Here is a 14,622-nt window from a genome sequence, read left to right as displayed (position 1 = left end):
TAAAATCGCACCGGATCGGGAAAATAACCACGCAGCAAGCAAGAACACACCATGTAAATAAGGTAAGACGTTTTTTATTGAGAATTTCTACGAGTATTTATCTTCCTAAATCTATAACGTGGATTCCCATACAAATCCTTTATAAATTCACGGCCGCCATGTAACCCAATACCGCTTTCTTTGAACAGTCACGTTTCGGCTCGCACACCGCTAATAATTAATCTAATCCTTTCACGTGACGTGAGCTTGGGCTGCCTGTGTTCTTACCGACCAAAAATTCCCAACCAAAATTTCCCGGAATTTTTTTATAAATGGTAAACAACCTACCCTGGGTGCCAAAGGCTTTTCATGCGCGGTTTCCGGTTTCGGTCAAGTCTTAAAAAGCGACCCGCGCGAAAAGCCTCTGGACCAGAGCTCTATCCCTTTGATAGCGCCGAGCCAATTACAACCCCGCTTATACCAAAACATCCAGAATCTGGATGTTTTGCTGATTGGTTCTCTGGAGATATCGAATGTTTCAAACGCTCTGATTGGATTACAATCACAATAGGCGCGTGATCGGGACGCGGGTGGTTTGAAGGTGACAAAGATCAAATCAAAACAATCCAAGAACAGATCACGTACGTTTAGCATTGGAAATATCAGATGCCTGTATGTACGGACGATTCAGATAAGGCAAAAGCGAAGTCACTGGAACATTCGATGGTTTGGAGGAAATAAGTGCGGAACTAAGGGAGGGCATTGTAAATTATATTCAAAGGAGAGACATACGCGCGATCTTGCCGACCGGCTAGATGGAAAATCACCGCTGTTCCAGTTACTACCTCGCATATGGGATCGGTAGGCAACACACGACATTTACCTGGTGCCAAAATGCTGCTTGTTCCGATGAATTGCGCTTTTGTCATTTCATTGTCGTCTAAAATTCATTGTTACGTTAAAAATAGAAATGGTTTATACTTAAACCGGTACAGAAGTAACTGTAAGAGTGTGGGGTCTTTACTAAGGGCAAGTCCAAAATAAGTTCGAAAACAAGGAAAGGTTTATCTGTCGTATTAGCATAAAAGAAGGGGCTATTTAGGTGGGGGTGAGGTATCAAAATAGGGTTTTAAGTAAGTATTTGTCCCTCTGTACATGCAACTATCCATTTTATAGTGCTTGCAAGAGCTTGATTCACCGGGTTAATTTTGGCTAATTTAAGCTTTCTACTGATATCGAGAAGAATCTAGGACCTTCAGTTTATGTAGATCATGCTACAAAAACGATTCATGCTCCATTCTGTCAGGGAAACGTTGTAGTATTTGGGGAAAATGCAGGACAACAATGTGTTGCAATTAGTTTGTGCGCTTTAATTTATAAGACTTTATAGTAAGATAAGAATGATTACTTTAGTCGATGATACTGATTCAAATAATGACTGTTGGTAACCAGTTATATTCTAATCTGTCATTGCTTGCAAGACAATCTATGTTAATGTTAACAGACTTGCCAGAAATGGTTACAGTGTTTGAACGATTTTTCCAGCTTGAATACAGTGAAAGTTATACTTGTAACATGCACGGTGATGCCAGAATTGAGGGGTATCACTACTGTATGCCACTTGAAACACTCTTGGCTCTGAACTAAAACTCATTCATTTTAACTGTGGGGATTATTGGAGTTGATTCTCATGCTAGAGATATGTATGGTAATAGTCATAGTCAAGGTACATGTGTATTGTTGGAAATACCATTCATTCATAAATTAGTACAATATTTTCAGCGTCCATATTCACGTAGGAATGAGGACATAATTTATACGAGCTTAAAGGTGTACGTATTGCCAACTTTGAAGCTGATCTTTGTTCAAGAATTCTTGAATACCGTAGTACATTTATCAAATGTTAAAAGTTTATACCAATGTTCTTGTAAACAGTGCTGTGCTATAGCAGTTTATACAATGAGTTATTCTGTTATTAATCCATGTGGATACTGGACTTTCGAGAACTTTATCTGCCATTACTAGTAATGGGCCTGAATACATTTTACAATGTGATGGGTGTGAAAAGACATGTTATACCAATTGATCTTTCTGAAAGTGAGAGTATCAGTGGAGTTGAGATAAACCTTACCGTTTGTGCTATAAGCAATGGTGTCCTATGTTGCAATTTGGCTGAGAGCAAATCTGTGTTGAAGATGTGCATTTCAAAACATTGTCATGAGGTTACAGGATTTTTGTTGTGGATTGGAACATATTGTATATTAAGCTGTGTAGTTCAGCGAGGGAGTAGAGTAAAGGATTTATCTTTTCTTGTGGGATATGATGACAGTTCGTTAGGTAAAATAAGACTTGTTGAAAGTATCAAAAGCATACATTCATTAGTTGAAGAAATTTGTAAAATTACACAAAGTAAGTTAAATTGTCAAAGACTACAATATGAAATACACTTTATATTATGCTCATGCAAAATAGAAAGCAGTAAAAGGAAAACGATTGCGATAAAACACAGGTATAGTTCATTTGAGTATTGTGAGATGGAACCTCTTAAAAAGAAACATTTAGTTACAGGGAGAAAAGAAAACAGGCAGAGCGGGGTATAGATTTTTGCATTGAACAGTATGAAAACAAAATGAGAAAAGTTCCGTGTTATATATGTTGTGTTTGTAATCGATTGCTTTATAAGAGATCAGTTCACATTTTTGGCGGACGTAAACATTTGTGTCAAATTTTTTTCAGTGTGCAGTCTTCATTTGATGGAAAACAGTAAGTTTGTAAAACATGTCACTTAATACAGACGTTTTCTATCAACACTTCAGTGCCACTATTAACAGAGTTTGACTCTATTACCTTCATCCAATAAAAGCAACCCCATGTAGAAACCCAGCAACTACCTCACAAACTACAGCCATTTTCTTACCAATCAACTTCCAGTATAACACGACGCCTACTACCTACTACCTCACACACCTCAAATAACCCCTCAAATATACAATACCACTGCACTACCCCACATATCCCTCATACACGTAACAAACTTCACGTACGCTTAGTATAACCACGTCCAAATATACGCTCCCACAGCGTCTTGTTTACAAATTACAATATCCATGATAAAGTTTATTTTCTTTTTAACAATACTGATTCACATATCATTAGGCTAACTGCTAATTTCGTCTTTCAAGCATTTGAAAGACGAAAGAAACAATTAATTCTACCATTCCCTTATATCTTCATTTCCTTAAATTTAGCTGTTTATTGTTATTTTAATCGGTAACACCTGTACAAAATGGTAATACTGAATAAACTTGTTGTTGTTGTTGGCATGACTTCCGGTAATGCGTCTATACTGAACTCTAATCACGAATAATAGTGATTTCTTTCTCTATACAAAGGCAGCTGTAAAGGTTATGATCTAATTAGGCAGTACCTGGAGCCGATTACTTCTGGCAGTGCCCATGCAACTTTTACAAAATAGCATATAATAATTCAAAGTAAGCATAGGGGCGGAGGTTCTGTGAGTTAATAAGTTCCGGTTTTAGTTCTGAGAAATACAACAATTAGGATCACGCCTGCTCTGTGAACGTTTCTATGACGTTTTAGCAGCTCGCTAGATCAGCAACGCCCAGCCACAAAACATCCATATATAAATCCTGCTCGTGCGTTTTGCAGTGTTACAAAACTAAAGTGATCCTCTTTTGACATAGGACATCATACAGCATAATAGCCGGAGAGATTAAGGTAGGCTAAGCTATATATTTCCTAAGCTCTTATTTGACTGACAAATATATCAACTTTTTCCAATCGTACAACATGTGTATTGATATACATGTACTAGTTATTCTACTGTAACCGATCTATTGGGAATATCGATTTGAGCAATTGTCATATTCCGCCAATATCGTGTAGATATGTTTACGCTAACATGAAATGTTGCTAAATGTAGCTATAAATGTTACGCAAATTACTACAGCACGAAGTTCGCAGCTTTGCAACCTGAAGTTGGATATCTTCTCAAAAATACTTTTTCTGAGACTGATTACTCAACTGAGAGAGTCTTTATATCGGGCTACATAGAGGAAGAATGGGCAAAAAATGCCTTTCATTTCATGCCACACTTGTTGAAAGTAACAACAAGTAGATACTTTATTATGTTTGCGTCGTTGCGAAAATGAAACGTAAACTGACATATAGTGATTCACACGGACTCGCAATGGAAACATCGATATACAACAGGAACTGATTTCGCAAAAGTGGCATGACTTCCCGTAATGCGTCCTTTCTGAACTCTAATCACGAATAATAGTGATTTCTTTATCTATACAAAGGCAGCTGTAAAGGTTATGATCTAATTAGGCAGTACCCATACAACTTTTGCAAAATAGCATATAATAATTCAAAGTATATAGGAATAGGGCCGGGGGTTGTGTGAGTTAATAAGTTCCGGGCTTAGTTCTGAGAAAATACAACAATTAGGATCACGCCTGCTCTGTGAACTTTTTCATGACGTCAGTTTTAGCAGCTCGCTAGATCAGCAACGCCCAGCCAAAAAACATCCATATATAAATCCTGCTGGTGCGTTTTGCATTGTAACAAAGCTAAAGTGATCCTCTTTTGGCATAGGACATCGTACAGCATAACATAAGCCCCAAAGATTAAGGTAGGCTGAGCTATTTCCTAAGCTCTTATTTGACTTACAAATATATCAACTTTTTCTAAGTAGAACATGTCAGTATTGATATACATGTACTAGCTATTCTACTGTAACCGATCTATTGGGAATACCGATTTGAACAATTGTCATACTCCGCCAATATCATGTATATATGTTCACGCTAACATGAAATGTTGCTAAATGTAGCTATAAATGTTTCGCAAGTTACTATACAGCACGAAGTTTGCAGCTTCGCGACCTGAAGTTGGATATGTTTTCAAAAATACTTTTTCTGAGACTGATAACCCAACTGAGAGTGTCTAAATATCGGGCTACATAGAGGAAGAATGGGCAAAAAAATGCCTTTCATTTCATGCCACACTTGTTGAAAGTAACAACAAGTAGATACTTTATTATGTTAGCGTCGTTGGGAAAATCGGAACCGTAAACTGAGATAGTGAGTCACACGGACTTGCAATGGAAACATCGATATACAACAGGAAATGTAATAATTTTATCAAACTACACATAACTTGTATCAGTGTTTGTTTATAAACTTGTAACGAAATGTTGAAAGAGTGTATCTTAAAGAGCTGAGTTAGCTTTCAATAAACAACATTAGAGGTTTTCCTTCTTTTAACTAAGCAAATCTAATTTCTGTCCCTCGGAGTCTAACATTTAATTTAGACGGTCAGTCATGCATACTGGGCAATTATTTCCTGCGGTTTGTTTCTGACAGAATTTGATTCCAGATGCAGTTAATTACTGCTTTTTTGGACCTCTGTTAAAGCATTAATCTTTTCATTGCATCTAAATAATCTTTCAAATAAGATTTTTTTTGCCTTTCTGGGCTTCCATAAATGATCTCACACGCACACCTTCCTTCCACATGGCCGTGTCTTCGTCCATGCCTTCCTCCTGCCCCCAACCTATGGCTATTGTATTGTTTTTCCAAATCGCTTGAGCTTCAGTTGGTTTCATTATGGCTACGAGAGGCGCAACGATGATGATCGTGGAAATTGACTCGCTAACTTTTCCTTTGATTACGTTCATTATTCGTGAAAAGAGTAGAAAAAGTAAGGTCTCCCAGAGCCCGTTGGAAGAATCGCGAAAACGTCCTGGCCTCGGCGAACGAGATTCAAGAAAATTTTCTGCTGTTCACGAAAAGATTCCTCATACAGGAAATGCTCGATTGTATTGTTTATAGTAGCTACGATGTCTGCGTGATTCGATAACAGATGTCTGTCTCCCTCCATATCGCATTCCTCATCAATGTCACCAGTGCTCATCATCATCATCATCATCATCATCATCATTTATTAGCCTCTTTTGTACATTCTAGATGGAAAGTGAAAAACCAGTCAGAAATCCGCTAACCGAAACCGCATTGTTCCGTCCACACGAATCAGTCTAGGTCACGTAACAAATTTAGTGTGATTTCCAAAATGCCCAGATCCATGTGTACGAGACCCCGGCCATTTTCGCATCAAAATCGATCAAGTCAAACAAACATGACACCCCTCATCGCTAAAATACTCGCTTGTCTGGTGTGGTGATGGTCTATACCCATCGTGTTGCAGACCGTCGCCTGGAGACCAGGAAACCGAAGCCAGCCTGAAACCAGGTTTTAGACAGGTTCAGAGCACATACATCTCGTGTAATTGATCTCATTTGCATCTCCAAGCTTCAAGTTCGCCTGAACTCGGAAATTCCTTCCGTGCGTTCGTTGAAAGGGAAAAAGAGATCAGAAGCGCGAATAAACGCCAGGAAAATTGATCGAATGCTTGCCAGCTTGGTTTTGAATTTGTAAAAACAGCAAATATCTATGCTGTAGATCATAACTGGCCAGGTCTCTTTGATATCTGATTGTTCCTTTTACGTGAAACTAACGATATCGAACTGAGCCAATGAGTGAAAATTCTAGTGAGGCAAAAGAAAATTATTCAGATCATTAAAGCAACCCTAACCTACAACCAGTTCCGTATTGGCTTGTTTATACTACTACATGAGAAATTTCTGCAATTTGATTGGCTTACTGAGCAGTGGTATTTCAGCTTAATTTGAAATACCTACATATGAAAATTACAAACCTTTTGTGGGTAGTAGTATAAACAAATAATAGCATGATTTGTACGTCAGATATTTGGCATAAATACCACTCGTGATATTTCAAAATTGTCTCAAATTTCACTCGCCTAACGGCTCGTGAAATTACGTATAACAATTTCGAAACATAACTCGTGGTATTTATTGCAAATATCACTACAAATCATGCTATTGCCTATACTAATTACCCGCCAGCTGTAATTCAGTATCTTTCTCGCTTCAAAAACAGAGGATACTCAAGAGTAAATTGTAAAAAAGCGCGCCTGAAAATACTGCATGAACTTTTAACACTTGCCGGCTCTGAAACCCAGTCTCTTTTCCTCTTTTTCCACTGCTATAGCGGCTTAGCAATGAAAAGAACTTCCCTTTAATTTTACTGGTAACTTGCCTAATTTAACACATAATTTAACATTTTTTTATGTTAGATAGCCTTTATTAAAAAAGATGGCGGATACAGAGAATCAAGACACTGAAAAGGCTCCAAGTCTTACCAAGGAGTACATAGTCCCTGGAATAATCAAAATTGTTGAATTTGCAAGTTCCTTTTTAATAGTATATTATACATCCCCCATACCAAAAAAAATGCCCATACTGATGAGGCTGACGTAAACAGCCAAGCAATTAAGCGTTTCTTTGCGAGCTAAGTCACAGCTAAGCGCGAGTTTAACTGAGTACAAATTTAATTTTAACTAGCGAGTGGAACAGTGTAAGAGTTGAAATAAGATAAAATACACCCCACGATGTCAAATTAAAAAGCAAAAAACAAAAACCAAAAACGAAGAGAGACAGAGAGAGAGAGAGAGAGAGAGAGAGAGAGAGAGAGAGAGAGAGAGAGAGAGAGGGAGAGAGGGAGAGAGAGAGAGAGAGAGAGAGAGAGAGAGAGAGAGAGAGAGAGAGAGAGAGAGAGAGAGAGAGAGAGAGAGAGAGAGAGAGAGAGAGAGAGACAGAGACAGAGACAGAGAGAGAGAAACTGAGAGGAAAGAAAAGAAAAAGAAAAATGTTGTTACCTGCAAGCAAAAAGTGCTCCCTTCCAAGCTATCTAGCCCTTGAAAGTTTTAACCGTTTGAGTTATAAACACTTTGCAGGAAAAAAGAATTTGGTCTCCCAACAATCGCAAGTTTGTCGGATTTCTTTTTGGTTTGTTCTATCTTTTTTCGTCAAAACAAAATCAACTCCTGCCTCTCTTTTATTCTAAAGACACAAAATATATAGTAACGTAAAATCTGCTATTGTTTTATATAAGTCGTTACCAAAGCACCCTCTTGAAGCACCTTTCTTGAACGTACTATCTTTCGACGCAGTTTATGTTTTGTTCTTATCCTTTTAGTTATTGTTGATGATAGCGTTTTCCTTGGCTGCCGACTTTAAAGGTTCAAGTTCCTGGGGGCGGATGGACTTTTTTCTCTTTGCCACCATCACCTCGTGGCTCTTGGTTATCGCCAGACTTGTTTCATTTTGTTGTATCGTCTTCGACGCGATATCGATATTTAAACTTGCGATCGATTTCACTATAGAGCGGTTTTCACTTGACTGTCGAAAGGGATTGGTTTTGGTTTTGGTTTTGGTTTTACTACGACCTTTGGTTGGCTAGTGTATTTACTTTGGTTTTGGTTTTACGACAGTCAAGTGAAAACCGCTCTATGCGGGGACTTGCTGGTAAGAGTCTCATATTATGAAAAAAATTACATGGTTGAATACAGTGATAACCATCTCCCAGCTTGTTTGGTGTTATCATCTTAGTCACCTTTCCCACCAATTCCAAACACCACCTGCTAACGGCACTTGGGACGATAATAGTATACTAAGTTTCTGTAACGACATTTTGAGTGGTCCTTTGCAATTTTAAATTTGTCACAAGATCCTCCATTGGCACCAAAAGCTTTGAATATGACTCAGTTTTCTCATTACATATTCGAAATAGGAAACAAGTTATATTGCTCGAAATTACCCAAAATTGTTAAGGCCTTTTACTGGAGGAAGTGCTCGTAAAAAGTCCCGCAGGCGTTCAGATAATGGACTGCAGCGCTAAGTAAGAGAGCGAGGGTTAAAAAAGGAAGGAAAGACGTCACCCTCTCGCTGTTTTTCCTGCTCACATCTTTTTGCAACGTCCCCACAATCTGATCGCCTGCAACAGGTTGGCAAACAGAATTAGCATGTCACTGCCGCATGCGAATGCCCAAACTCAGGAAGGCATATTTTTGCGCCAGGAATAATAGGGAGCGTACTGTTCTTTGATTTTTTTGGTCTTCGGTTCGTCATTTTTGGATACTTAGTCTACCTAGTTCCCGTATATAGAAACCAAAACACAGCTCGTTAAACTCTGTGACTTTCTTGAAATTGCATTGTAGGTGATGATCTTCGATGCTGTTGTGTCAGTGTTTCTTTTGATCAGTTCCTCTCTGATAGCTGATGATGCCAGGAGATGGAACGACATTCATGGTGGTTATCGCCCGTCTGGATTTTCAGTAGATAAGCTGATTGCAGCAGCGGTATGTAGGAAAAAACAACAAACTATAAACCTCTCCTTTGTGACACCTCTATTGTTCAGGGGACACAAAATTTGGTCCCGGTAAAATGTTCACATAATCTTTGTATTTGTTACCTCTGTTGAAGGGAAACCTCTATTCAGGGGAAAGGGACACCTTTTCTGGGTCCTAAAACCTGGGTTTAACATTCATTCAGCGCAGCGGATTCCTTAGCACTCAAAAAGTTAGTGACCACAAAATTATTGACAAGTTTAAGTATACACGAGTCACAATGCAATGCAACGGCGACAGCTTTCAAAGCATGAACTATCTCACTTAAATGGATGTATTGCACTTGTTGGAATTCAACACACACTGCGTCGCCGAGATAATTCAATCATGATTTTTTATACATTATCTAGCTGTTTGAAATAATGACTACAGCAGATGCCGAGGTACAATAGAAGAAAAATATTTAACTTATTGGTTTATTATTAACAAACCCCAGCCCAACCTCCATTCAGGGGACACTTACCTTGGCCCTGAGGGTGTCCCCTCAATAAAGGTTCCACTGCACCCGTTGACATGTAACTGACTTTACGCAAAAGGGAGTGGGAGGATGCAAAACACTGCCAACCTTAAATTTTGTGCATGCTTAAACATGCAAACTTGGGGAGAGGGTATTCACCAACCCCCGCCGGCCTCTCCAGCGTCATAATGACGTCAAATTACGTCATTGAGTCAATCACATTTTTCCAAGATGTTGGATATGATGAGAACACGATGGGCTCCTATGTGAGTACATTATTCTATGGAACTATGGTGGTCGTATCATTTTAGGGGTTTTGAAGTTTTACAAAGGAAGGAAGGAAGCTGAAAAACGCCCAGAACGTCTGCTCTGAATAGGGTTAACTCGCTTTAAGCAACAAGCTGCCACAACAACTTTTGAGATAAACGTTTAATATGCTACGCTACGGGAAATTGCTGAAGTGATTCTTGTGCTTCCAAGGGTTCAGTTTCTTAAGCCTTTCTTAATTTTCAAGACTGCAATATTGTAGGGGTCTCTGTCACTTCCTATGGAGAATGTTCGTACAGACACATGAAATCGAAATTTTCTGTCTTAGACTAATATGTCTTATTTTTCTTTCCTCTAAGGCCTTTGGATTCTTCTCCATGGTTGCATTCATCATTGAGGCTGTGTTTCACTTCATGAAAATGCGAGGAAAGATGTGATCAAATGTCAATCAACTGTGGCTCCTAAAATTGTTTGGTCAACTGTTATCAGGGGCACTCAACGAGAATATAGTTCACTTAAACTTAAACATAGTATTGTTAAACGTATTTTAGTATTTAGTTATATGGTAGATACAGGCATATTTTTATCCTGTTCGGATTTCCTAGCTGAAAGTCTTAGTGATCCGAAAATTATAGGGATCAAAACTTACCTTTTCGAAAATTTCAGCCAGAAAAAGGCTCCCGAAAATTCTAGGTGAGCTTTTTAGGGTAAAAATCCGTTAAAATGGGCAATTATACCATTTTTTAGATGTTCGAAAATCCTAGGAGAGGTAGACAAGCAAGAAATTTTAAAACAAATGTTCCGAAAATTCTAGATCTCAAATTGTCTACTGAACAGATATTTTCCGAAAATTGACGTTGGGTGCCCCTGTGTTATGACATATTTGTTCATTCCTGTTTTAGTTCCTGTGGTAAATGTTTGATGACAGGAGAAAAGGTTTAGTTCAGAATTAAAGAACAATAATATAGTGTCGCGATTGTATTTAACTTCAGTGATCGATCGGACGAGTGCCAGTGTTTTGCTTGTTGTATGGTCCTAGACGAAAGGGAGAAGCGAAAAGTTTACTTTAATTTTCAAACCGCGAGTAACTGAAGTGAACATGTAACAGTGATGTAACGAGGCAGCTACTGCTTACATTCAAATAAGGTTTGCTCGTGTGAATTGTTTTCGAGCGTCGTCAAACGTTCAGCAAGTGGCACAAGTTAACTGAAGTTAAGTCGGCCGTCAAATACAGTATTTGCTTCTCTTTGCAATTGTCGGACCGGCCTCTCTAAAACCGCAGACCGTTTTAGCGCCAGTCCCCGCCAGCTGTGTCCGTTTCACTTGATTGTTTCGGCCTGAAAAGTAGGAGTCATAACATCGCGTACCAATAGACCTTTTTAGCTTGTATGTTTTGCCTTTCAAATTAAGACCACGTGATGCTCTCCAGGGAATTTGCCTTTTGTCTTTTCATAAATTATATATGTATACATGTACATACATATTCAAGTGGATGCAAGTGTATATGACGACATTTGAAAGAAACATTTCTCTGGGGTAACAGAGAGCAAAATATACAATATGCAAGCTTTAAAGGTCTATTGCGAAACCGTCGTGATTAAAAAACTCCTATTGTTTTCTTTTGCGAACTTTCCCATTTTAACAAATAAAAAGTTAAACGGGTCTACATTTAATGACAAGATGAATTCTTGCTACTGATCGCGAACTATTCATGAAAAAACTGTGATGTTTGTCAGGATGTGCACGAAAACTCATCATAATCGGCACACAAATTGTACTGAGAGAAAACCATGCCCGCCATACCATTCTAAAAATTGCGACCCCCGATCAACTCCAAAGAGAATTTTCCTATAATCACTGTTTAATTATCATTCTTTTAAAACTCCGGGAGCTGTAACATTTACCTACATAACCACTATAATAAATGAACTGTAAACTCTAACATCACTTGCTCGAAAGTAGTTTTATCTCAACATAAAAGAATACTGATACACAAGAGCCTCACTTTGAAAACTCCCAAGGAAATTGATAAACTGTCATAGACATGCCTCCCGACCAATGAACGAGCGAGAATTTGGTCTGTTATTGTTAAAAAGTCTGAGAGGCGCCAAAGCAAAAGTAAAATTAGTTCTAGATAGTAGGGAGTTCAAGTTAGCTCAGTTTTACTGTAAAAGTGGAGTACGTTTTTTCTCTTTGCCAAGTGTAACAAGATATTCTTTAACCTCGTCCCCAGGGTTTTTTCCTCAAAAAATGGGTGGGGCGGTCCCAACCATTTTTTGAGGGAAAAGCTCTGGGGACGAGGTTGGATATTCTTAGCAGTTTGAATTCTATTAGTCAACACGTGACCCTCTAGACCTAAACTCTTAAAGAACACGGTGATGAGCAATAACCTGCACCAACGCAAAAACAAATGTTATTGGGTTCTACCATTTTCAAGAAAGAAGCGTAATTAAGAAGCGTCTGTGCTAATATGTAGTTCCAAGGTTGGACGTTTACCAAGAGGGGTGGCAAACCGTCAGAATAATGACTTTTTCTGACCCTAGATCTCATTCTGAGCCATTGCTGAAGTCTCTCAGACTCCTAAAATTCTCTGATATAATTCATCTTGAAATTCTTTCTTTTGTTTATCAGTGGTACCATAAACTAAGCCCTTCTTGTTTTGTTAATATCTTCAATTCATTCATATCGAATTCTAGGGAACGATAGAGAAGACCAGAGAAGTCTCTCTGTTTCATTTCAGTTAAAGGAATTTCTTAGTCTCTTTTATACTCGTTTGCATTCTTCAGTAGTGTGATTTGATTGGCTGCTTTATCTTTTGTTCTCATTGGCTGTGTAAAGTTGTATTCAGTTTGTGTACTGACCTCTTTGTCCGGGGGTATTTGTTCTTTTAATTTATATGGCTATAAAGTACTTTTTACGGCACCTTTACCATTGTTTTTCGAGGACATTTTAGTCCGGCTGTCTTTACAACTTTGAACGTTTGTTTTTCATTTAGTGTCTTCTAATCGTGCCCATGAACATGACATCCACAGGTTGTACTCGCACGTTGCAGATCGGGGCCTGTCGGATAAAGATCATACTGAAATATCATAAGGGTTTGACAAGCCTGACTCACGCTTTCCACCCACGTGTCATAATCACCACGCCACAGCAGAAATCTCTGAGAACAAAGTCACATTTCTGGATACAATTGTGTCACAAAGGGAAACGTTCTAACAGTACGTCAATTCTCGACGTAGGAACGTGGCATTTTAAGCCAAGTGAAACATTTCAATATACACATTTCACGTCTTGCCACCCATTAGGGGTCAAGAAGGGCTTCATAAAAGGCGAAGCCCTTTCATTACTCAGAACAAATTCTTCAAAAGAAAACTTTCAAAACCGACTAGAAGAATTCCAAAAGCACCTTACAAAGAGAGGATATCCACAGAATTTAATAACTCTAACTCTCTCTGAAATACACTTTGAAAACAGGAAAGAACTTCACTCCAACAAAAACCTTCAAGAGGAAAAACCATTTTGCCCTTTGTCACGCAACATCAACCATCATTTTGCAATTTATAGAGCGATAAACTGACCAATTATCGCGCGATAATTTTAACTTATCGCGCGTTAAATTAAGCAAAAAAAAATTGTAATGTCACTTACGGACCACCGTAGTTCATACCACTCAATACAGCATTCTTTCTCTCAGTTACACTGGTCCAAAACTTTGGAAGTCTTTATCTATTGCTGTTAAGAAAACCGTTTTCCAGTTTTCGTCAACATATCAAGAATTCTGTGATTGATGGTTATAATACTATTACTGATTCCTAATGTTTTACGATTGTATTATCTTAACTACTATTTAATTAATGAAGTAATACTTTTTACGTAAAACAGTATTTTGCATCTATATTCCTTCTACTCATATTCTTGCTACACAACTGACTTAAGATCATTTGTTGACAGTAGAATGTTTGTGCTTTGTCTGTTAGAAGGAAAAGGGTTTAAGAGTGTTTAAGCAAATTCGTGGAAAAAAGACACACAATATTACAATTACATACCTTCCCGTTTTATTACGAAATAATAAAAGCTGTGTCCGGCTGTTCGGATTGCGAACGTGAAAAACATCTCAACAATTTATTAAAGCGGCCGTCCTTTTTCAAGAGTCAGTCAGGGTTACTCTTAAATAGCGGCAGCCTTCGTTATTGTTTTCCCTGTTCCATCATTCTCAGTGGTTGCTACATAAGAGTATGTTTTTATTTTTTCCTTTTTGATCAGACGGACCAGACGTCATGTATCATAGTGCTGCACCTGACATAAGTGATTTCGCAAAAGTAGCATGACTTCCGGTAATTGGTCCATATTGAAGGCCAAATCACGAATAATCGTGAGTTCTTTATCTATGCAAAGACAGCTGTAAAGGTTATGAACTAATTAGGCAGTACCCATACAACTTTTGCAAAATAGCATATAATTCAAAGTAAGCATAGAGGCGGAGGATTATGTGAGTTAATAAGTTCCGGTTTTTTGTTCTGAGAAAATACAACAATTAGGATCACACCTGCTGTGTGACCTTTGGCATGACGTTTTAGCAGCTCGCTAGATCAGCAACGCCCACCCACAAAACATCCATATATAAA

At 38.3% G+C, this 14,622-nt stretch overlaps 2 protein-coding genes across 2 annotated transcripts in view; both read left to right on the top strand.

The window, feature by feature from the left end:
• The window catches only part of LOC140927355 (uncharacterized), a 28,151-nt gene that overhangs the window by 2,719 nt on the left and 10,810 nt on the right, over positions 1-14,622 (top strand). The window lies entirely within an intron of this gene.
• Positions 8,070-10,548, top strand: LOC140926479 (uncharacterized). Its single transcript, XM_073376213.1, has 4 exons — positions 8,070-8,249; positions 8,378-8,392; positions 9,085-9,225; positions 10,357-10,548. The coding sequence occupies exons 1-4, from the start codon at positions 8,073-8,075 to the stop codon at positions 10,432-10,434; spliced, it is 411 nt and encodes a 136-aa protein (XP_073232314.1). The 5' UTR covers positions 8,070-8,072; the 3' UTR covers positions 10,435-10,548.

The sequence above is a fragment of the Porites lutea genome, chromosome 2, assembly GCF_958299795.1.
Source record: "Porites lutea chromosome 2, jaPorLute2.1, whole genome shotgun sequence".
In the NCBI taxonomy this organism is placed as follows: Eukaryota; Metazoa; Cnidaria; class Anthozoa; order Scleractinia; family Poritidae; genus Porites; species Porites lutea.
This window is presented reverse-complemented; position numbering and strand designations above follow the sequence as displayed.

Coding starts and splice junctions, on each gene's coding strand:
- LOC140926479 (XM_073376213.1), top strand. CDS start 8,073: ATGATAGCGTTTTCCTTGGCTGCCGACTTTAAAGGTTCAAGTTCCTGG. Junction 9,226..10,356: donor ATAAGCTGATTGCAGCAGCG/GTATGTAGGAAA, acceptor CTTTCCTCTAAG/GCCTTTGGATTCTTCTCCAT.